At 38.6% G+C, this 24,388-nt stretch overlaps 1 protein-coding gene and 1 pseudogene across 13 annotated transcripts in view; one reads left to right on the forward strand and one right to left on the reverse strand.

The window, feature by feature from the left end:
- GTF2I (general transcription factor IIi) overlaps positions 1–24,388 on the reverse strand; it is a 145,851-nt gene that overhangs the window by 17,388 nt on the left and 104,075 nt on the right. For all 13 annotated transcript variants that reach the window (XR_004345719.1, XM_032604627.1, XM_032604620.1 and 10 more), the window contains 7 exons: positions 17,353–17,463; positions 16,177–16,242; positions 12,133–12,316; positions 8,288–8,346; positions 7,424–7,495; positions 2,378–2,561; positions 1,334–1,392 (listed from right to left, as the gene is read on the reverse strand). Coding sequence is in view for 12 of the 13 variants with exons in the window: in XM_032604627.1 (XP_032460518.1) it covers positions 1,334–1,392; positions 2,378–2,561; positions 7,424–7,495; positions 8,288–8,346; positions 12,133–12,316; positions 16,177–16,242; positions 17,353–17,463 (735 nt within the window). In the remaining variant the exon portion in view is untranslated. The remainder of the gene's footprint in view (positions 1–1,333; positions 1,393–2,377; positions 2,562–7,423; positions 7,496–8,287; positions 8,347–12,132; positions 12,317–16,176; positions 16,243–17,352; positions 17,464–24,388) is intronic.
- Positions 6,295–22,476, forward strand: LOC116739845 (annotated as a pseudogene).

The raw sequence follows: 24,388 nt of genomic DNA on the forward strand, positions 1-24,388 counted from the left end.
TTCATCATACTCAGACTAATGCATATTAAAGCGCTACCTTTGGGAATAGTTTTCTTTGCATTATTTTGCTTAGCAAAGTCTCTGTCATGTCCAATCTTCAATATGTCGCCAATATTTTGTTTCTTTGCCTGAATCAAAAGCCTTCTGGGGAGTTTGCTGGGTTAATGTCGCTGCCCAGCCTGAGAAGTTAAGCCTCAACCCCGTCTTCTCCCGGCAGGATTCTGGGCACAAGACAGTCTGTTTCCCTAGCGCAGTGTTTCTCAAATACTTCTCATGCAGGATTCTGGGCACAAGACAGTCTGTTTCCCTAGCGCAGTGTTTCTCAAGTACTTCTCATGCCATCATAAACAAGAGATTATATACAATCTATTTGGCATACTGGTGACCTTCACCGGTTGCCTCCAGGGACCCTAAAAGCTCAAGAATCAGTATTACAGTTCAGACAAATAAGCCCTCCTGTATAGCAGTTCACCTTAGCATTTACAAAAATGATTAACTGCAAAAATGAAAGAAAAGGAAGGAAGGAAGGAAGGAAGCAAGGCAGCGAGGAAGGGAGGGAGGGAGGGAGGGAGGGAGGGAGGGAGGGAAAAGATTAACTGCAACAATTCAGAAACACCCATTGGTTCTTAGCAACAGAAGTTCCTAAGGTAGTAGAAGATCTACAAGTTGTGGTCACTTTTTCTGACATTATGGAATGGAAAACAAAAAGATGGGAAAGAAATAAAGGCACACTTATACCTCAAAGAAAATAAAACCATTCAGACAACTGAGACCGAGACTTTTAAAAAGTTCTCTTCTATTGGGCATGATGTCAGCACGGCTGCTGCAATCACAGTATTTGCCATTTTAAAGCAAGGTCCTTGTGAACAGATTAAGGCCTAAATCTGCGTGGTCTGGCACATTAGCCACATGTGGGCAACTGAGCACCTGAAACGTCGCTACTTGAATTAAGATGCGCTGTAAGTGTATAATACACACCAGAGTTTCAAATAAAGAATGCAGATAAATGTAAACTAACTCATCATGTATTTATGTTGATTACAGGATGAAAAACAGATTTGGCTACTAGAAAATCTTACACGACATATATGGCTTGCATTTGTGACGCACGTTATATTTCTACTAAATACCACCGGTCTAAATTCAAAGCTCGAGTTCCCCCCAGATTGCTTATGTTCATGTGGATAAATCAAGGAGTGCCTGTATTGACCTTCCACAAAAGACTTTTTGGGTGGAAGGGAGAAAAAAGAGGAATTCCATGGCTTTAAAAGATTAATAAAAGCTTAGAAACTACTTACTTAAGCTTTTAAAAAGGATTTCACAACTATCTTACCTGGTGTATTCGTTCTTGGCTGAGTAACTTCAGTAGTGCTGTGAGTCAGAAGTTCTGGTCTGTAAAAATACAATTGACATCAGGATGAGAGCATTTAAGCCCACTTTAATTTCCAGTGTGGTTCACTCCACCTTCATTTGCAGTGACAATATCATTTTGGTGACTTTAATTATTCTTAAAGTAGCAATTTACAAAGATTCAGGTGAAACCACCTGTATGTCCTCAAAGGAATTTTAAGCTTAACTTGTGCAAAACAGTTGTGTTTTGCCCCAAAGCAGTTCGACCTCCTGTTTCTGAAACTTCAGATGAACTAGAGCACAATACAGGTAGATATATCTAGCTATGTCACCCTAAAGCGTGTCCCAACAAACAGACATACAAATGCACAACTCCCAATCAGCAAGCAAATTCTGTCCCAACGATAATTCTTCTTTATTCGATGGGCCTTCTGTTCCCACTCCCTGCCCTCAAATTCCCCATTCTGCTAGCCTTCAAACTCAAGCCAAAATAACACTCTTAAGGGCCAATTCAAATTATTTTAAGAGGAATCAGCTTTAAAACCCCTCCAATACTCTGCTGACTGCGAAGGACAGAAAGCCTTCCTCCACTGGGCCATCTCAGTCTATCATGCTATGCCCTCAAGGTCATCAATCCTTCCACACAGAATGGTGTGGTTAGCCGAACATTCGAGTACATCTGACAACTCCCTGCGCCTACCTACCTATGTTACTTCCTTTATTTGAACCCCCTTCTTGCGTTCTCTATGCACAAGTGACCAAACTGCATGCCACCCTTGCCTTCTCCCCCAAAGTGTTCTGATCTATATAATAAGCCTCCCAAGGACAGAATTCCTGGTGGACCCAATTTTGTACATCTGGTGCCTGGCACTGCATAGACACTTGCTCAAAAAATGAATCTAAATGTAATACCTTAATCTTAAACATGGAGAGTAAGTCCAACTGGGAAGGGGAAAAGCCCATTTTTATAAAATTAATTTTTTCTTAATGACAACATTAAATTTGTTTCTGCAAATTATAATCCTACCTTTTAATAACAAATTTAATTCGATTGCCCACTTGAATAATTTTTTCCAGCCTTGGGATTCCATACCACGAGGGACTTCTAAAAGGAATGTTTTCTGGTAGTCCTTCCACATAGAGGTCATGAGGATGTGCTTCAAATTTCTGGTAAGGTACAGCCTTGGCTTCGGTGCTCCCTAAGGCTTCAGCTTTACAGAAGAAAAGCAATACAAAAGACTGGAGATTAAGTTTCTGCTGAAATCATATTTTATTACGATCCATAGCAAAGTATATGTCAACTTTTTTTTTTTTTTTTTTTTTGCGGTACGCAGGCCTCTCACTGTCGCGGCCTCTCCCATTGCAGAGCACAGGCTCCGGATGCGCAGGCTCAGCGGCCATGGCTCACGGGCCCAGCCGCTCCGCGGCACGTGGGATCCTCCCGGACTGGGGCACGAACCCGTGTCCCCTGCATCGGCAGGCGGACTCTCAACCAGTGCGCCACCAGGGAAGCCCCTATGTCAACTTTTTAAAAAGCAAAGTATACTCTGAAAATATCAACAGCAACTACTGAAATAGACTTAATACAGCAAATGCAAATATTACATGACCCTTGATCAAGAAGTAACTTTTGGTGAATTTAAGTTTCCTGATACTAAGGCCATCATAATAGCTCTAAGATCTTATTTTTATGTACTTTTAAAAAAGAGATTTATTTGGCTGCGCTGGGTCTCAGCTGCGGCATGCAGGATCTTTAGTTGCAGCATGCATGTGGGACCTAGTTCCCTGACCAGGGATCGAACCCGGGCCCCATGCGTTGGAAGCGTGGAGTCTTAGCCATTGGACCACCAGGGAAGTCCTTCTAAGATCTTATTTTTAAAATTCTCAGTATCTTTGAGAATAAATAAAGAGAAGAAAATCATGACCAACAATAAAGAGTGCAACTTAAATACTACTTTTTCAAATATCCGGAGGCAGACTTTTGCTACTTAATGCTTCATGAGTACAATAAACTTTTTATTGGCTCTTGCACACTAACTTACTTCAGGCTATACTTTTATCTGTATTGCAACCATAAGATTACTGTTCTTTACCGCTTAAACCTCATCAGTGTACCATTCTCCAAGGAAATAATTCAAGGAATGACAAATAAAAGTAGTAAGCAGAGGCTGGTTTAGATTAAAAGAGACGTATCAAGCAAAATTAAGGCACGAAACTTTATTGTTTAAATCCAGGTTTGAAGCAAAAACTTAAAAGATACTTTTCAGATAAATGAGGAAACTCAATGAAGGACTGGATAAGAGCAAAGAGACTGTTAATTCTGTCAAGTGTGATGAGGACACTGTGACTGTCTTTAAAACGTCAATGTTGGGACTTCTCTGGTGGCGCAGTGGCTGGGACTCCACCTGCCAACGCAGGAGACACGGGTTCGATCCCTGGTCTGGGAAGATCCCACATGCTGTGAAGCAACTAAGCCCGTGCACCACAACTACTGAGCCCGTGTGCCACAACTACTGAAGCCCGTGCACCTAGAGCCCATGCTCTGCAACAAGAGAAGCCACCACAGTGAGAAGCCTGTGCACCACAACGAAGAGTAGCCCCTGCTCGCTGCAACCAATGAAAGCGCGCGCGCAGCAACGAACACCCGACACAGCCAAAAATAAAATAATATAAATAAAAGTGTTGTTCAATGGTGCACACTGAACAAGGAAAATGACACCACGCCTGTGATATGCTTTATTAAGGGGAATGAAAGAGGAAAGGATGAACAAAATGTGGAAAATCTTAGACATCACTGATTACAAAAATGGGTATATGGGAACGCATTGTACTATTTTTCTACTTTTGAACAGGTGTGGCACTGAAATTTTAAAATGTAATTACTAACCCCCACTATAAAGCCACATCCAAACAGAGCTTGTAAGAAGAAAGAGCCAAACAATTTACAAAGTATCAGCACTTATGGTCTCCCTCGTATTCTGTGTTACATTTAAACATTTTACAATCTGATGGTTGAAAAAAGAGTGGCTCCTTGAAGCATCTGCATTTCTTTGTTAGTTTGACTTTCCTCTCAAATTCAAAGGCCCTCTGTCTTAACTTCTTCCTTCATTTCATTAGCACCAAATCTGAAGGGCTCAAGTATAGGATCTCTCTGATAAAAGTAAGGAGTGTGTATTTGAAAAAACAAATACAATGTAATTTAGATCATGGCTGTTAAAAGAAATATTCTCTTTTAAAATATGGTAAAGGCTTTCACACTCGCACCTGGGAGTAATATTAATTGTAATTATTCTGTTAAATATAACAAAAAAGAACATAATCCTAATTCTACCAAACTTTCTATAAAATAAAAAAGAACCAAACTGTTGGAATTGAGAGAGAAACAGCACAAGTTACAGAAAAGAGGAAGGCCAAGTGCATTAGTGTTCATCACATCATCTACGAGGTCTCCCCTATATGAAGTAACCAACCCTCTGTCTCCCTATCCCCCTCATTTTGCTTAATTTTCTCCTGAGCACTTAACACCTTCAAATATACTGCATATTTACTGGTTGCTTTGCTATGCGTATCTCCCTAAGTTATAAAGGAATGCTTCCCAAGGGTAGCATTCACCATCCTCTGTGCTGCTGAGTTCTCAGCACCCGGCACATAGGGGGTTCACAGGTGCTCGATGACTCTCCTGCTGCTGCTCAACAACTCTCAAGACTTGTGTCTGATATGACAGACAAGCTTACGTTTTCTTCTTTCCCTTTCAGTAACCTTAAAGAAAGCAACAACTCTGCTGGCTTCTCACTCTCTAAAGTGACTCCAGTCCCAAATGACCCACCTGAGGCCACAAGCAGGATTTTGCTGTTTGTAATGTAACAATACGTAAACTCTTATCTATTTTCTTAGATCTGATACAGTGAGAAAATACTTTCTACAGGCCAATTTTTCCTTCTATGAGTACACTGTCTCACACACAGCTTTCTCCTTCCATGAGGGAAAAGTCATGGGTGCCATGGCTGGCTGGCAGGCACCCATGATCTAATAGGATTGGCTGTTTCTTACCCCAGGCTGAATTTCTAGAACTAAATGTGAGGCCAAAGTTTAAGCCTGTTAATGTAGATGCACATTATCCTATGTCAGCTACTCATGAATTATGATTATGACGACACTATGGTGGCATCTCAAATGACAAATAAGGTTCATAATCTTATTTCACTAAATGTCTTGGAAATATAATGATTTTTAAAGTGGTGAAGATTCTCTAGTTTATTGTTCATTAGCTGATTTCTGACCAGACGTACGAGGAGATACATTTTCATTAAGGTCCTACATTCGTGTTCGGTGGTCAAGGATATTGATGAGGAAAAATTTACACTGTGACTTTTTCTCAAGGCTCAGTAATTTCTCAAAAACTGTTCCATGTATTTTTATTTAATTAAAAACAATTTTTCTGAGTCACACTTTTATTTGTTTGTTTGCCGAGGGGCATGTGTGATCTTAGTTCCCTGACCAGGGATCTAACCCGTGCCCCCTGCTTTGGAAGGGCACAGTCTTAACCACTGGCCCGCCAGGGAAATCCTTCTGAGTAATTTTTTTTTTTTTTTTTTTTGCGGTACGCGGGCCTCTCACCGCTGTGGCCTCTTCCGTTGCGGAGCACAGGCCCCGGACACGCAGGCTCAGCGGCCATGGCTCACGGGCCCAGCCGCTCCGCGGCATGTGGGATCCTCCCGGACCGGGGCACGAACCCGTGTCCCCTGCATCGGCAGGCGGACTCTCAACCACTGCGCCACCAGGGAAGCCCCCTTCTGAGTAATTTTTAATGACATTGGTCCATTCGGTATTTGTTGAGTATCTGCCCAAGCACTGTTCTACTAATAGCCAAGAGAGACAAGATCTGGGCTGCTGTTTGAACTGTGTTGTAGTGGAAGGAAAAAGGTAGCCATTAGTGCTTTAAGAAAAATTAAAGGGTGATGACATACAGTGTGCTTCGTGGTTTATGTTAGAAGGGTAGGCAGTAAAATCTGGCTGCTTTGGGGCATTGACTTTGACTACAGTGACAGACAGCAGTGAAGAAGAAAAAGATACGGATTTGCAGTGTGTTCTAAACGTAGAGTCAGCAGGAGGCCTTGTGGAAATGAAGAAATCAAGCGTGACTGCTAGGGGGTTTGGCTTGGAAGACTAGGTAGAGTGTGGTGCCACTGGGAGGACTGAGAAAGGAACATGCTGGAGGGGGAATCAAGGACTCTATCTAGGACCTGTGAAGTCTGAAGAGCTGTCAAACGGCTGGGTGAATACAAAGGTGTGGTGTAAGAGGAGTTTTCAGGGCTAGACACTTGAATGTTAAAGTCATCGGGAATACAGACAACACTGTTTTTAAGATAGAGTGGGACTATCTGTGGAGGGCTCAGGACTGAGCTGTAGAGTAGCACCCCAAAATTTAAAGAATGGACTCAAGGGAGGTACCAACAAGAGAATGAAGAGGACAGCCAATAAGACATGAAGAAACCCAGGAACAAACTAAGAGTCAATAACGTTTGAAACTTTCCCTAAGAATAGTTTAAAATGCTTAAGAAAGAAAAAAAATAAGACAACTATGTTGAACACTGCTGAAAAGTACAATAAAGCAAGGGAATTACTTTTGGTAACGAAAGATGTTGCAATGATAAACCAAACCTGAGTATTTTAAGTGTTCAGGGATGTAAGCACAGCAAGCACTACAAACAAGACAACCAAAACACTGCAAAGCAGCAGCCTGCCTTCCAGGGACACACTGCTACTGGTGGTCCCCAGATGCCACTGTGGTACACCATTAAAAGGTACGAAGACAAAAGGATTCCCAAACTGTGAAATGCCCTGTACCGAATAACCTGTACACGGTATAAATAACTTAGTCAAGAGTACGTGGGTTTTCATCACAATATTCCCTTCCCTTCTGTACAGATTTAAAACTTTTCATAGTATACGTTAAAAAAGCAACAGTAAAGGAAACTGGAGATGAGTCATCCATTGTACTTACTTTCTTAAAGCAAAATCTGGAAAAGTTATTCTGCAACACACTTTAGCTAGCGGGGAAAATTAAACTCACCAAATTTTTTGCAGAAAAGCTGATCTACCATCTTTCGTAACTTAGTGATTCTGGCATACCACTCTTCTTTTACTGTAAGGGTAATATACACAAATTCTTCAATTTGATGACATTAATAAATTATTAAATGTTACTAAATACATTACTAAATAGGTGGTGTTGTTTTTCTGTTCTAACTAAAATTACTTCTAAGATTTTAGAGTGTGTTTATTCAAACAGTGCTGACACTGAATAAGAAGTGTAAGAGCTAACGAAACAATAACAAAATGAAAATTCACAATTAAAAGTAATTTTACAGAGATAAATGGAAAGTGTCACCACTGAAGCTAGGAAACAGAATTCATTTTACTCAAGATCAGCTAGCAGGTGATTTGTGTGATGATGAATTTGGGGCCACAATAATGCTGGCAATCCTTTCATTACACCAACTCTAAGTGATGCAATTTCCATTTTATATCCCCACCCTACTCCCTCCACTCCAGAGCAAAAGCAACTAAGAGAACAGATCATGATTGGATTTCCTTCAAAACACATCTAACCAACAAGTGATGATGCCCATGGCTACGTACTCTAAGAAATAAGTCTTTTTAACTCCTGGGTATAATGGTGGATGATCATTCAACTGATACGAATACAGACTAGGATAATAAACCGTTCGACACATTATGCCAGAAAAAGTTTGCATCTCAAACATAGAACAGACATGGTCCTTTTATAGTTTATCCAGAAATGTGATGCTTACATTTATTTATAATGGGTTATTAAAAACAAAATGGGTTTATTATTCTAGAGAATCCTGGACAATATTCCTTGTACATCATGTTCTGATCTGACATACAATTTGACACAAGTCTGGAGACCTACCTCCTGAAGCTGGTTTATCAAGCTGTAAGTCTTCACGTGTTGAATTCAAAAGTTCATGTCTGAAAGGTGAGAAAGATTACTAAATATTTACCAGACGATATTCAGCAAAAGTAATAACTACTAGTACTTATGTCATATTCAGTCATCAAAGCCAGTTTTTAAGACAGCCTGAACTCTTGAGCACAACTAAATCCTAATTTCTTGAGATTTCCAGAGTAATAAAACCAAATGGTAACTGCAAATGGTTTCATGATGTGCTTCACGGAGTGTGTGTACGTGCACGCACACACACAGACACATACACACACACGCTCACACACACAGAGTAAACTTTGTAAATCAAAGGTATTTCATAAAAGCATAACACCAGGGCTTCCCTGATGGCGCGGTGGTTGAGAGTCAGCCTGCCGATGCAGGGGACACAGGTTCGTGCCCCGGTCCGGGAAGATCTCACATGCTGCAGAGTGGCTGGGCCCGTGAGCCATGGCCGCTGAGCCTGCGCGTCCGGAGCCTGTGCTCCGCAACGGGAGAGGCCACAACAGTGAGAGGCCCGCGTACCGCAAAAAAAAAAAAAAGCATAATACCAAAGGAAGCAAACTGCAAAAATTTTAAATGGGAGTCTTCAATTTTACATAACATTCAAGACCACCTTACTTAAAAACATCTATAATCTGGTTATAAAAACCATATATATTTCAAAACTAACATTTGCAGGACAGTATACATGCTTTTAAAAACTTCTTCTGAATACACAAACACCCCACAGAATTTTTACAATCTAACTTATGTATCCCGCCTCACTCTGTTTTGTTGTAATATCCTGAAGTAACAGGGAAGGCGGGGGAGACTGAGATCACAGAGAATCATGGCCATATATTAACCATAATCTTGAAAATGTTAGAAACGAATATAGGGTTAAGTCAATGGAAGAGCCGTGAAATAAAACATTTGCTGTAGTATAGCATTACCCTTCTACGTAAACATCCTAGTTTCTGTTTATCAAGACTAACCACATTAACCTTTGGGGAAAGGCTTACAAAGTCCCTTCCAAATGTGAGAGATGGCTTCCCATACATAAGGACATCAAAAGGACTTGAAGAGAACCTGCACAGCACAAGTACCTTGTGGTGAGCTTGCACAAACATTTAAATACCCAAAGATAGAGTTTATATGCTTTAAGATCAGCAACCATGAGCAAAATCTATAAAATTATTTGTATGTTTTCCTTAGTCATTCAAAACATTTTTTCACAACTTCTAACAAATTAAAATGCAAGCACTGTAAGAAAATGACAGTACAAGAGTTCTTAGAACAGGCTTATTAATATATCAATATGTAAGGAGGAAGGAGTGGTTATTTGATTCCTGACTAGGACTGGTGTCAGGGTTTTATAACAAGCCTCTCTTGTTTACCATTCAATTTCATGAGAGACTACGAAATATTCATTCATTCATTCTTTCTTTCTTTCTTCCTTCCTTCCTTCTCATTGCCTTGTTTCCTCATCTGTTAAAAAAAATGTGGGTGATTTATAAAGTGCTTGACTGTACTGGACACATCGGGCTGAACTGCCATTATTATTCTGACTTCAAAGCTTGTTCTCCACACCAGGGTGTCTCAAACTTTAATGAGCACTGGAATCACATGGGATCCTCATCACATGCAGGATGGATGCAGTAGATCTAGGTAGGATCTAAGATGTGGTGTCTCTGAAAGCTCCCGGGTGATGCCAATGCTGCTTGTCTGCATGGCTGCCTACCACGTTGTCTTGTGTAAGGAGAGTTTCACTTGAATTGCTCATAGAAAAATGGAGGACAAAATCTTTCAAACTACAATTTATTTGAAAGAAAAATATCTTGTTAGCAACTTGTTAGCAACAAGTTTCTCTGTGGAGGACAGCTCACCTATTACCTATGGTATTTCTTGGGTCCTTTTTATCCTTAGTTAAATCCTATCATTCCCTTATTTAATACCAATACAGAGGCAAGTCTGCTTGGTTATAATCTTTGATCAAGGTGTTTGTTAATTTCCCCACTTTCTCAACAGTATCAGAGCATTGCCAGAAAAATGAACATGAATACTTCTGCAACTATCATTCCGCTACTGTTATTGACTTTACTATTTATAGCCCAAAGATATGTGGGAAAAAATTAAATCAGTTATAATATGCACGTGACTCAAAAAGACCGTTCATATTAGAACTTAAAATGAAAGCCACGTAATTCAGGGGCAGTGAACCCCGCCCCCACTCACTGAAGGGTGAGTGCTATGTGGTCTACACCCATCATGGTGCTATCTTTCCCATGCCTGTGCCTGGCTGAGGGATAAGCACTTGACATAATCCTAACAAGAGAAGTGAGGCCACATTCCAAGGTTTCCTTCTCTCAGAGAAACACAGGTAGCTACTGTCCCTCCTAGTAGACATGTCTGGCTGTGAGTTCTGGGACTATTGCATCCAGCTCACTAGTCTAAGGAAACTATCAGCACAAGGAAGGAAGAATCTGGAAAGGAGCAGAAGCAGAGCCCCAAGTATCACTGTTTTATTTATTTTCTGATTTTTCTAACTTTTTTTTTTTGGCCGCAGCATACGGGATCTTAGTTCCTGACGGGGGATCGAGCCTGTGCCCCCTGCAGTGAAAGCGCACAGTCTTAACCACTGGACGGCCAAGTATCACTGTTTTTAATCATCCTATCTCTGACCCCCTTGCTACGTAAGATAAGAATCTTACTGTAACAAGCCAATGTGAATAAGGGTTTTTGTTACTTGGTGCTGGAGACATCCCAACTGCTACCCAACCTCTTTCATGCTGCAATCTCTATTTGCTTTCAAGCGTGTTTGGCTACAGAATTCAAGGTTCAAATCATTTTCAATTCGAACTTGGAAAGAATGACTTAATAGCGTTACATCCATTACTGCTCAAATCAAGTATATGATATCTGCGTGATTTTCATTCTTTGTGATGACATGGTCTTATTCTCTAGAACCTAATGATTTCGAGCTTTATCCTTAGGACACTGAAATTTTATGAAATGTGACCAGGCATATATCTTTGTTTTCTTCTCATCTCCTTTCTCATTCATGTCTCATATACACAATCATCTTTACAATTTATAATACTAACAATCTTTTAGCCCTTTCATTGAAAATTTTAGTTTAGCAATTATATTTGATAATTTCCTAGACAACTATTCTCCAATTGTTCCTGTTTACAAATGCATCTAATACTTGCTTCATGCATCTAATAGAAAGTTTTCATATATCGACATTTGCTGAAATGTCGATATATGCCCTCTTAGGTTTTTTAAACTTTTATTGTAATCTTAATAGAATTTTAGTCAGTAGAAATTATGGAAATGTGTGATGTGGCTGCCATTTTTAAATGCAAGCATTTACACTTCCAACTGCCGCACATAAATTTTTGTTTAAAGCTCCTTGCTACAACCCTTACGTCAGTGCTAAAGAATTTATAGCATTCTGCTATTTCTTTCTTTTCATTCTTACTTCTATTGTTTATTTTTATTTTATAATCGACTTTATTTCCACCTATGGTTTTTAAAATTCAGGCCTAAAAAAATAAGACACTGATACTTCAATATTTTCTTTAGCGTACGTAGAGAAAAATTGTAAAAGAAAATAACAGTGGTACGCCAGTCAGGCATGGACAGGTGTTCATACTCCAAAAGCCAACCCTGGCATAACTGACACAGACACATTGAAAAGTAGAAATAAAACAACATATAATAACTCAAACTTAATTTAAATATAGCCCTAGTGGTTAGTGAATATTTGTCAACGATATAAAAAGATGCACTAATCAAGAACAAAGACCAAAGTCCAAGAGTCTTACTTCTTTATCACAAAACGAATCCTTTCCTTTGCAAGTAATATCCTCTCAAGGCGAGGAATTCCGTAAGTAGATGGCCTTCTAAAAGGGATTCCTTCCGGAAGTCCTTCTACATAAAGATCTTCCACGTGGGACTGGAAAAGAGGGTACGGGATCGTCACAGGACCTTTGGCTTTTATAGCTTGAGCTTTAAGGGTAAAAAGAGAAAGGGAAAATTATGAAATGACAAGGATTAAGCACAGTTTGTAGAAAAGAATAATCATCGAATACATACATATTGCTTTGTAACTTTTATTATCACTGCATCAGAAGCAAAATAGTACAGAAGAACTAAGAGGAAAATACCACCAAAGATGCCAGCACTCTACTTAGTCAAAACTGCAACGAAATAATATATTATTTTGAAATAATGTAGATAGAGGCAGACTTTCTACTCAAATTTGAACCATAAATGACCCCAGAAAAATATACCAGCTAATTTCAGATAATACATACAGCATATAATGAGAAGTAATATTTTAAAAACATAAATGTTCATGTAAAAAGGATTTTTAAATAAAGTAACTGAAGCAGAACGTTTTTCTGAACTGTAAAAATTCATTTACCGAGAGTAAAATAATACAACAACTGCAACAAGCCAAATGCACAAGGAATCTTAAGAATCGAATACAATGAACAGACTTTGATGGTTTTATTAAACAAACTACAAAGAGTCAGTTTTTCTAAACAACAGGGGACATTTAAATATCACTGGGTATTAAACAGTGTAATGTTTTTAGGTGTGACAATGGAACTGAGATTAAGACAATGCATTCCTCTCACCCAACTTGGAATTTTACAATTTAGAGTTTTGAGAGGTGAAATGACATGATGTCTTGGACATCAGAGTTTTAAAATGTTCTTGCATCACAAAGAGGACAGGAAAGGACAAGAAAGAAAATACTATAAAATATTAAACACTGTTGAACTTGGGTGATGGATATTTAAATAGAGGGTCTTTGGAAGTATGAATTTCGTAATAAAAAGTTTCAAAAAGCATCAGTTTACGTTCATCTACAACACAAGCACATTTTTAGCTAGCATTAAAAATGGCAGGGGCTTCCCTGGTGGCGCAGTGGTTGAGAGTCCGCCTGCCGATGCAAGGGACGGGGGTTCGTGCCCCGGTCTGGGAAGATCCCACATGCCGCAGAGCGGCTGGGCCCGTGAGCCATGGCTGCTGAGCCTGCGCGTCCGGAGCCTGTGCTCCGCAATGGGAGAGGCCACAACAGTGAGAGGCCCGTGTACAAAAAAAAAAAAAAAAAATGGCAAACATTTTGATACTAAGTAAAGCCACGCCAAATTCTCCATGACTACATAGCAAACACCACTAATTCTTTCAAAGGTTTCTAGTTCATGTAATTAACATATAGCACAGTTATATAAACTGCTTTCCAGTGAACAGAACAGCACAGATGCTACTGACCTTGCCAGAAAGGTTCCAAAGCAAAAATGACTATGGTGGACTCCCCTCAGCCCCTGCTCCCTCAGGAATCACCTCTCAGAACAGGTCCACTTTTTTGCTGGTATTTTATGTAAAAGTTTACTTGCTAAACATTAATCTTTGTACTCAAGTTTCAAGTGTACCATATTACACATTAATTCTGAGTTAGATTTAATATCCTTCGTTGATATACTACATCTGAAAATCATATTCACATTTAACAATGAAAATACCTTCCCCGAAGGCAATTACCATTAAAGATGCTTTGAAATTATGAAATGTGAATATTGTTATCATGATTTCACACTGATTGGTAAACATTATTCTCTTACATGCAAAATAATCAAATAAATATATCACCATCGTAAGAGAAGTAAAAACATAACCTTTGCTTCTATGAGAAACACAGAAATTTATAAAACTGTGATAAGTAAATTACTTTTATTCATAATAGTACTAAATTAATAATACAATAACAAAAATATAAACAGCAAGCATGTCTTACGTACTTACATCCCAAGTATTACAGGAAGCACTTCACAAGCACTATCTCATCTATCTCATCAAATCTTCAGAGTAGAGCTATAGTTCTCATGCCTTTCACAAATGGCTCAGAGAGGACTAAGAGAACACGGCCAGACAGTCTGTCCCCACAGCCTGTAATCTTAACCACCACGTCATAGTGCTTCCATGTAGAAAGAATATGTTGTGAGCTTTTACTTTGAAATGGTCTAAATAAAATCACAGGCAATAGGACTTCCCTAGTGGCGCTGTGGTTAAGAATCCACCTGCCAATGCAGGAGACATGGGTTCCAGGCCTGGTCCGGGAAGATCCACATGCCGCGGAGCAACTAAGCCCATGCGCCACAACTACTGAGCCTGCACTCTAGAGCCCGCGAGCCACAACTACTGAAGCCCACATGCCTAGAGCCCGCGCACTGCAATGAAGAGTACCGCTCACCGCAACTAGAGGAAGGCCGCACGCAGCAACGAAGACCCAATGCGGCCAAAAATAAAATATAAATAAATTTATACAGACAAAAAAAAAATAAAACAAAATCACAGGCAGTAGACTCTGACTACTGAAACATGGGAAAAATACTGAGAACCTTAAGAAAATAACTGAAAATATTAAAGAAGGGTTCCCTGGTGGCACAGTGGTTGAGAGTCTGCCTGCTGATGCAGGGGACACGGGTTCGTGCCCCGGTCCGGGAAGATCCCACGTGCCACGGAGCAGCTAGGCCCGTGACCCATGGCCGCTGAGCCTGCGCGCCCGGAGCCTGTGCTCCGCAGCGGGAGAGGCCACAACAGTGAGAGGCCCAAGTACCGCAAAAAAAAAAAAAAGAAAGAAAGAAAAAAATAAAGAAAAGCTTACTGAATTCCTCATGAAGTCTACTCTAATTCTAGATCTTCACTGAGGACTGTTATAATCCGTGATAGGGAACTGTTCACGTTACTTAAAGTAAATAAGCCCAACGTGGTTTATCATTTAAAAGCTTCACTTAGAGGGGCTTCCCTGGTGGTGCAGTGGTTGGGAGTCCGCCTGCCAATGCAGGGGACACGGGTTAGAACCCTGATCCGGGAGGATCCCACATGCCGCAGAGCAGCTGGGACCGTGCGCCACAACTACTGAGCCTGCGCTCTAGAGCCGTGAGCCACAGCTACTGAGCCCACGCACCACAACTGCTGAAGCCCGCTCGCCTAGAGCCCGTGCTCCGCAACAGGGGAGGCTGCCGCGGTGAGGGGCCAGCGCACCGCGGCGAGGAGTGGCCCCCCGCTTGCCGCAGCCAGGGAGAGCCCGCGCGCAGTGGTGAAGACCCAATGCAGCCAAAAGTAAAAATGGATAAAAGAGATTTATAAAAAATTAAATTAAATTAAAAATTCACTTAGAGAAGCTCAGTAATGCAGGATAGCACTACAGACTTTCAAGTTACAATTCAGTGTATTATACAATTTTACAGCTTCGCCAGTCATTTGCAAAGAATTCTCCACATTTAAAAAACCCAACAAAACAGATATTTTTAAACAATTTTTGCTATTTCTAGGTGAGCATCTGATACCAGGTGATAATAAATCTTGTTTCTCTGATTACTATATAAAGGTAGCTATAGGACGGAATATTAAAATAAAAGGAAAAGAGAATTTGAGATCTAACAAACTCAGGTATCTATCGAGAGTAGGGAAAATAAGGGCATCTAGATGAATACAAGATTTAACACATCAGGTTTAACGAAGACCATTGCTTAAGAAAACACTCTTCAGTTAAATCTCCGAGATTCAAGATTTTGCAAGAAATATATAAATAAACTCCCAAACACGCATGCTGGAAGTTTAACGGAAATATTAATTGATAATTAAAGAAAGGAAACTTCTAAAGCTTTGCTGTGATCTGGAAAGAAAATTTCTAATATTTGGACAGGCACTATCCACTACCTTTCCAGCGACAGATAAGGAAGGAACGCACAAACTCTGGTAGAATGGGACTTGCTCACATTAGATGAACAGTAATTCCATTGTTAAAAAGCTTACGGACAAAACCTTACAGGAATTTTTGAGTTTAGACTTACCATACTTTCTTTCAAACAACTCTTCAACTTGTTTACGCAGGTCAGTAATTCGAGCATTCCATTTCTCTGAAAATTGAGAGAAAGTTAAAACTCAATGATAAATCCCTGTTTGGAGGCACTAATATGTTCTTAAGATGACCCAACATCTAACGACTTATTTTCTACATAACATATCCTGATTTTTAATAATCCACCTGTCTAGGTCCTAAGGACTTTATCTTTTTTTGCAGTTCTTATAACTGGTTCAATGAGAGATTATAGGGTTGTTTAAAGATTATTTTCAGAACACTTCATACTGAGTACCTCTTTTTAAACTTATAAATTCTGAAAAGCAGGAGGGCAGAAAAGACCCCGTCAATTAAACACCTCAAAGTGAGGCGAAAAAGAGAAAGGTCCCCAAGACTGTGCAGGAAACCTTCTAAAACATGTCTAAGTTGCACGGAAATAAGACTTTATATACAGTTGCAACTTATAATAGCATGCTAAAGAATATATATAAACGTACTATATATGTAACTTCAATTTATATTCAGTAATTATGACTAAGACAACTTAAAATATTAAAGTACTATTTAAAAAACATATAAAGCTAAATGTTCTATTTATTCAAAATATGGATCACAAACACATCTTGCCACTAACATTTTACTTAGTCCCTTCAAAAGGATACCACTGTGGTTTGATTAGATTAGAGGCCAGCAGTTACACAAAGCAAGAAAAATTAATATAAAAATTATATCTGAAATAAAGAAGTGATCCAAATCTCAAACAAATAACTGAACTACTAAGTCATTAACACTGATTTTTAAGTCTACCCTTTTTTTTTTTGGGCCACATTACGGCTTGTGGGATCTTACTTCCCTGACCAGGGACGGAAGCTGGGCCCCAGCAGTGAAAGCATCGAGTCCTAATGACTGGACTGCCAGGAAATTCCCTTAAGTCTACCAATTCTAGTTAACAACAGAAGATACAATGTCTTATGCTTTGGTAGACACAAACATGTGTAAGCAGTGTCTTTAAGGTTACTTCAAACTGTCCATGGCTTTCCTCAGCTTAGATTATAAGGCAGTAATATATTTAAGGCATCCTCCCCAAAGAATGCTGTAACTCTTCAGTAACAGAAAAAGTTCGGAAGGAAAAAAAAGAAAAGAGGACCACATTTCATTGACAACTTACCAAAGTTGAACTCCCTCACTTTCCGTTTGCCGGCATTGGCAGGTTCTGTGACTGGCGGCTGGGGAGGCTCATTGCTCTTTGGTCTCTTGGTAGGTGGAGAATAATCATCATCTTGAAAAAGAAAACTATCATCACTGGAGGAACAGTCTAAATGAGTGGCAGCCACTGCCTGTAAAATTCTCAGCATTCGAAAGACGTGGGGGGGTTTAAATGCGACTGGGACAGCAACCGCTGTATCTGTGTTGCCATTTTCAGCGTATTTTTTCCCAGTTACATCTCCAGCTTTCCTACTCTTTTCGGAGGGGCTCAAGTGAATAACCCTCGTTTTCCTATGTCTTGCTCCTTTTTTTTCAGTTTGCTTAATCTGAATTAAGTCATACAAATTTCCCCTTCTCCTAACTCCTCTCAGACAGCTGTCTAGAATTATAGTGTATTTTAAGTCTTCCAAGAAGAAGGTTTTAATGGAGACAGCTACCAACAACTATACAAATATATAAGAAAACGGGGAGAAAATATATCTTGAATGGAAAAATATTTAAGCTTATACAGAATTCAAGCATACATAAAGGAGGTTGGAAAACTGTATGTTAAAAACTTTTAACCAACAAAACCAAAAGCAGTAAGATTATATTATTTGTGAAACAGGTATTGTTGATTCATCCAATACAATACCCACGTATGGAGAAAATGAGCGATCATATATTTAATCACAGAATATAGACTACCCAAGAGTTTGTAGTAAGAGTTCTTTGCGGCTATGCCTGCAACTCAACTCTGCTGTGATACTTCAATACATCTGGTGCTAGAATAAAGGACACTGGATCAAGTGAGAAAAGCTATCGACTGTCATCTTCTCCTGGTCCCTGAAAATATCAGTTGGCACATTACTGAGATTTCTGCTCAAACACCATCTATAAATTATTGAAAATACCATTTTCAGATATCTATACTTTAAAAAAATGTGGGATGAAGAAGAAAATAATCACTGGGTTAAAGGCAACAGCAGTAACAAAAAGATACCGTAAGATACACTAAGTTCCCCTTTTCAGTATAACTTTCATTCTCATTTTATAGCTAAACAAACAAGACCAGAGAATGCTATATGACTTAACCATGTCATATGCTAGACAGTGAAGCTGAGATGAAATTATGGGTATCATTCTTTCAGCTAAACAGGTTAACTCTCAAAAAACAATAAGAAATTCAAATTTAGCCTAATATACAATGATGCCTTGGACAGCAATGGATAACTTTTATATACTTTGTATGTTAATCAAGGGAAAATCTGACTAAAGCCTAAAATACTTAAATCTCATTCCTATCATAGCATCAGAGAACACAGACATGGCTGCCCTTGTTCACTGACTTTGGGTTCTTCCTTTACAGACAAAGCCTGTGGATACCAAAATCCACGGATGCTCAAGTCACTTATATATTGGCATATGATTCACATACAACCTACGCACATCCTCCCTTACACTTTAAATCATCTCTAGATTACTTCTAATACCTAAGACAATGTAAGTGCTATGTAAATAGTTGTCTGGCACATGGCAAATTCAAGTTTTGCTTTTTAGAATTTTCTAAAAAACTCTTTCTGAATACCTTCCATCTGCAGTTGTTTAAAGCTTGCAGATATGGCGGGCCAACGGTAACGTCAACAGATATTCTGATTACCGAAAATCATTTACTGACTGACTATTTAAACCAGTAAGAGAAAAAGGTATCAATGTCACTGATACCAGATAAAGTCATATTAGGACCCATTTATGTGCTGGGAAAGGGAATACTATTTCAGGAACAAGTTATCATATAAACAACTTACGACACTACAAAAACTTTCACGCGTTGAATTCCACTGTAGAGACCCATGTTCAAATCCAGAAAAAAACAAAAAGAATTTGTAGTAAAAAACAATTTAAAAATGACAAACTACCAGTAAAATAAAACTTGACTACGTAACATGGGCTCATAATGATTAAACTACTACAAGGATTAAAAATGGTCAAAAGATTCTTAAATAGGTTATTAAATAATTAGATTCACACCTAAGTAGATACATTTTGGAAAACATATTAGGTATTTCTCTGATGTCTGGCTTTCAATTCTGAACACAGCTGACAAAACCCCCCCTTTTCCAATTTCCAAAGATTTTTAGACGCCTGAGAGTATTTTCAGGCTAATTTGCAAAGGGTAAAATGAAATATACTCATTTCACCTATGAATATTGTCAAAGCATTTTAAATGCTTAGTATTAACACTTCTTTACAAACATTAAGCAATGACATGTAAAACAAAAGTATCTTCCTTACAGGCTAATGCAGCCTAAATATCTCTATAGATTATCATTTAAAATTATTGCTAATTGAATTATATAACATGAAAACGAAAAGGGTATAAAATAAAATATAGCTTTAGGATGGTAATGAAAAGTCAGTGCTCTATTATATTCATCCCAATTGTAATCTGAACGGTTTGAAATTGAGGCCAAGGGGAAAGGGCAAGAGAGCTTTTCTTTAGTGTCCAAGACCTCATTTGTTCAATCAGATTAACTTATTTTAAAACAAAAGGATTTAATAGTATAAATATATTTTATAAAAGTAACCTCATCGACCATAAATAGAAAAAAGACAAATCTAGGAGAGTGTTTTTTAACAAGATAACAAATGATTTAACAAAGACTGTAAAATATTAAAAAGTGATTATCACATTTTTCTCCAGTGACAAATGATGAAGTCAATCTATTAAATGTAGAGATGAAATGAATCATGTGTGATGATAAAATACCACAACATAACATTTTATTAAAAGACTAACACATTTATTTATTACCTGATTTTAGAGTGTTTTAATTCATATGAAACATAGAATTAGATCAAGAAGAGCTATGAACTCAACCACACCTTCTATTTTTTCTTGGACTCTTGCAGCAAAAAACTCTGATTTTGAAAAAGTATGAAAAACTGTTACTCTTGACCTCAAAATCTCTTTCACAAAGGATCCAAATTATTTCTCTGTAGCAGAAACCAGTCTGCTTCTAACAATCAGTCCAGCAGGCAGCACTGTTTTCTAACTATCATGGCGCTTCAACATTATAAACAACCACTTTTGTGTAAAAAGACACATATCTCTGGACACTTCCAATTTAAGCCCAAACTAAAAATATTTACATCATCAAAACTAAAGGCTTATAAAATGAATTTCAAGATATTTTAACATGCAAAAGCTGCAATTCAGTGAGAAATATGTGACAGCTATGCCTCAGTCTTAAAAACAAGCCTCTCGGGCTTCCCTGGTGGCGCAGTGGTGGAGAGTCCGCCTGCCGATGCAGGGGACACGGGTTCGTGCCCCGGTCCGGGAAGATCCCACATGCTGTGGAGCGGTTGGGCCCGTGAGCCACGGCCGCTGAGCCTGCGTGTCGGGAGCCTGTGCTCCGCAACGGGAGAGGCCACAACAGTGAGAGGCCCGCGTACCGCAAAAAAAAAACAAAAAAAAAACAAGCCTCCCACCCCTTGAAAAAGGGCAGTAACAGACCCTAACCCAAAATTACTATCTAAAAAAATCCTGTTTTCCTTTTTGCAACACACTTACAAATATGCCTATAGATAACACAGACCTCAGAGCTAAAATGTGTTACTAAACTCATCCAATTCTTGATGAATGCATTAATAGCATATAAAATTTTTTTCTGATACTCTTTTCAACATAATCAAATTGGTAATGTTTTATCAAATAATCTGACACCTATTCAAAGTAAAAGAAACAAATCAAAATAAACCAGGCACTCTTTCTCTTAATTAATTACCCCTACACATTTCAAATTAATAGATGGCATTTTCCACCCATGGACCCAGGTCCCAAATCCTCCAAAAGTCTAATTTTTACATAATAATTGGATGCTCACTAAGTGATTGTCAGCAACTATAAAGTTGAAAATACAAAGTATTCAAATGATAACCTACCCAATTACATAGATTCCATGAACTCTCATGTGACATTTATAAGATAAGCATAATAAGTAAACAGTGACAAACAGCAAAGACTATTGCTCTATCTTCAGAAATGCCCAGAATTCGGTCACTCCTTACCCCTACTGTCACCATCCAGTTCTATAGCACCTCCCTCTCTGCCCTGGATAACTACAATAGCTTTGCTTCCACTGTGGTCTGCTCTCAGTCTTTACAGCAGCCCTGTTTCTTCAAAAAGGAGGACAGAACTTATCACTTCTCTGTTCAAAACTCTCCAATGGACTTGCCCATCTCGTTCACACCTTAGCACCTAGTACAGCCTCCAGCACATACAAGGTGCCTGGTGTTTGTGGACTGATTAAATGAACATTTGAATAGTGTAGTCCTTAATTTTGTGCAGCAGCCAAGTATTTATGAATGTCCTAAGCATAAATTTCATGAAAAAGGATACCATCAGAGGATGAAATCCAACTATTCAAACTCTAAAACAGTGTTATCCAAAGTGGCCCTGGCATAGGGCTGTGGTGGCGCACGGGGACCCGGTGCGGTGACAGTGGTTGCTGCGGAGCTGATGAGAAACTACTAAAGTTCCTGTGGACGCAAAGCAGAATTTCATAAGAACATAGTGGATGGAGAAGAGAAAACCTACGGTGGCTGTGAGGGCCCTGGTGCCATGCATGTAAAATTGATATCTTTGGATAGTCACGAATTTACTGTAAAAAGAGAACACGTGCTAACATCAGGAACAATAAAAGCCATGTTGAGTGGCCCAGGTCAGTTTGCTGAGAACGAAACTAATGAAGTCAATTTTAGAAAGATCCCTTCACGTGTGCTATCAAAAGTATACATGTATTTTACCTACAAGGTTTGCTACACTAACAGCTCCATGGAGATTCCTGAATTCCAACTGCACCTGAAATTGCACTGGAACTGCTGATGGCTGCAAAGTTCCTAGATTGTTAAATAAATTATTTTTAAAAAACCAAAAAAAGTATAGTCCATATGTAGGTGGTATTGTGAACTGCATTCCGGTGTGTAAATATTTATGTATATTTTTCAATTTATTTAAGAAAGAAAATTTAAAATTTCAAGAAGAGTCTTACTTAAGAAGACACAAAATTAAACCTTTTTAATCTATTTAAAATCAACTTGAAGGGACTTCCGTGGTGGTCCAGTGGTAAAGAATCCGCCTTCCAATGCAGGGGACTCAGTCTCAATCCTTGGTCGGAGAACTAAGATCCCACATGCCGCGGGGCAACTTAAGCCCGCGTGCCACAACTACGGAGCCCGTGTGCCTCAACTAGAGAGGCAGCATGCCGCAAACTACAGAGCCCACGCACCGCAACTAGAGAGAGAACACCCGCACACCACAACTAGAGATAAGCCCGCACGTGCCACAACTAAGACCCGACACAGCCAAATAAATAAATATAAATAAATAAATTAAATTTAAAAAATCAATTTGAAGACAAATTAAGTTAAGAAACAATCAGGGGGTTAGGCCGCAGCAGAATAAACATGTGTGAATGACTCAAGTTCGGGGGAATATGCACTGAAAGTGAACTGCACTGTAAGGAGACCTCTTCTCAAGCAAAACACTTCCCGTTATTAGCACACTCATGACAGCCAGACCTCAAACAACTCTTAGGTAAGACTGTCTCTACACTTATCAAAGACATGCATGTGTCAGAGACCTGACAACAGTCTGATTTTACCCAGAAATGTAGTTGTGATGTTTATGAAATTAAGGCACGCACAGCCATATTACTCCAAGGGGTATTTCCCAAACCTAAGTCACAGAAGTTATACATGCGCACCACTGTCTTCAATAACAAATTGATCATCACAAATGGAAGAGCACATCTCAGCTCAACAGACTATTTCCTGCAGTTTAACGTGTCTGTGTCAATCTCAATTAAACCCTTCATAACGTCACATAATTGCAAATAAAGATATCAAGGTTAAAGTACTGTGGAAAATCTTACAAACTTACTTGATGACAAAGTTTCTTTTTTCTTTTCTATGAACTTTTTGGGAAATGCAGAAAGATACAATATGAGAAAACAAAAGTCACCCCCAGGCAAGCAGGATTATCTTATTTCCTTCCAAGCACAAGTATTTTCCTAAACAAAACTAACATAGTTCTCTAGATACACTTTTCCTTTTAAAGGTGACTTGTTCTTGAAAGGCAGGTTTTTGTTTTTTATTCACTAAGCATATTACACTAGGGGTCTTTTTTCAGATCGCATATTTTTTTTAAAAAGTTACCATTTCAACGCCAATGTATTTTTTCTAATATGAGAATGTATCAAAATTTAATTTTCTAACTATGGATATTTTCCTAGTTTCTAGCATTTTATAATCTTCTTTCCAGAAAAAAAATACAATATACTTATCAAAAAGATGTGCATGTGAGTTCTCATTTGACCTGCCTTGTTAGTATCACAGATTACATTTCACCTTCCTTTAATGTATGGATAACAATTAATTAGCAATTTAATTAGTTGGTATATAATAGTTTGTTCATAAACACATATCCCACAGAAAATGCTACCCTGAAAAGTAATTACGTTACACAGACCTGGTATTTCACTGGTCTTCTGAACATAAGGCAGCAGCCTAAAGAGCAAAATTCTACTTGTTGACAAATTTGGATGATGTGTCAAACTTCTGGTACTATGTCTTAGTTTAAAAGAAATGGGATTTATCACTCCCTCCAAAGAGTTAAAACTGAAAAGATTAACACACATTTCAAGTTTATGAGCCATTTATTTCATAATTATCTTGACATCCCTTTAAAGGTTTTATACTATTAAAAACAAGTGTTTATTTTCTAAACAATTCTAACATAGCCTTTATGTGTTTTAAGATTTGTTTTCAGATAAATCAATGTGGTTATCAGTCCTATGTAAAAGCTTTATGCTAATAATTTTAATCATCAATTTTTCTTCTCTCTATAGGAAGGAAAAGGTTCTTAGTGTTCATAATATAATATTTACAGATTTTCTTCTCATAGTTGAGTTACAAATTAAAATGCAATTGAATTCAATTATTGTGGACTTCCCTAG

This window comes from Phocoena sinus, chromosome 15 (assembly GCF_008692025.1).
Source record: "Phocoena sinus isolate mPhoSin1 chromosome 15, mPhoSin1.pri, whole genome shotgun sequence".
In the NCBI taxonomy this organism is placed as follows: domain Eukaryota; kingdom Metazoa; phylum Chordata; class Mammalia; order Artiodactyla; family Phocoenidae; genus Phocoena; species Phocoena sinus.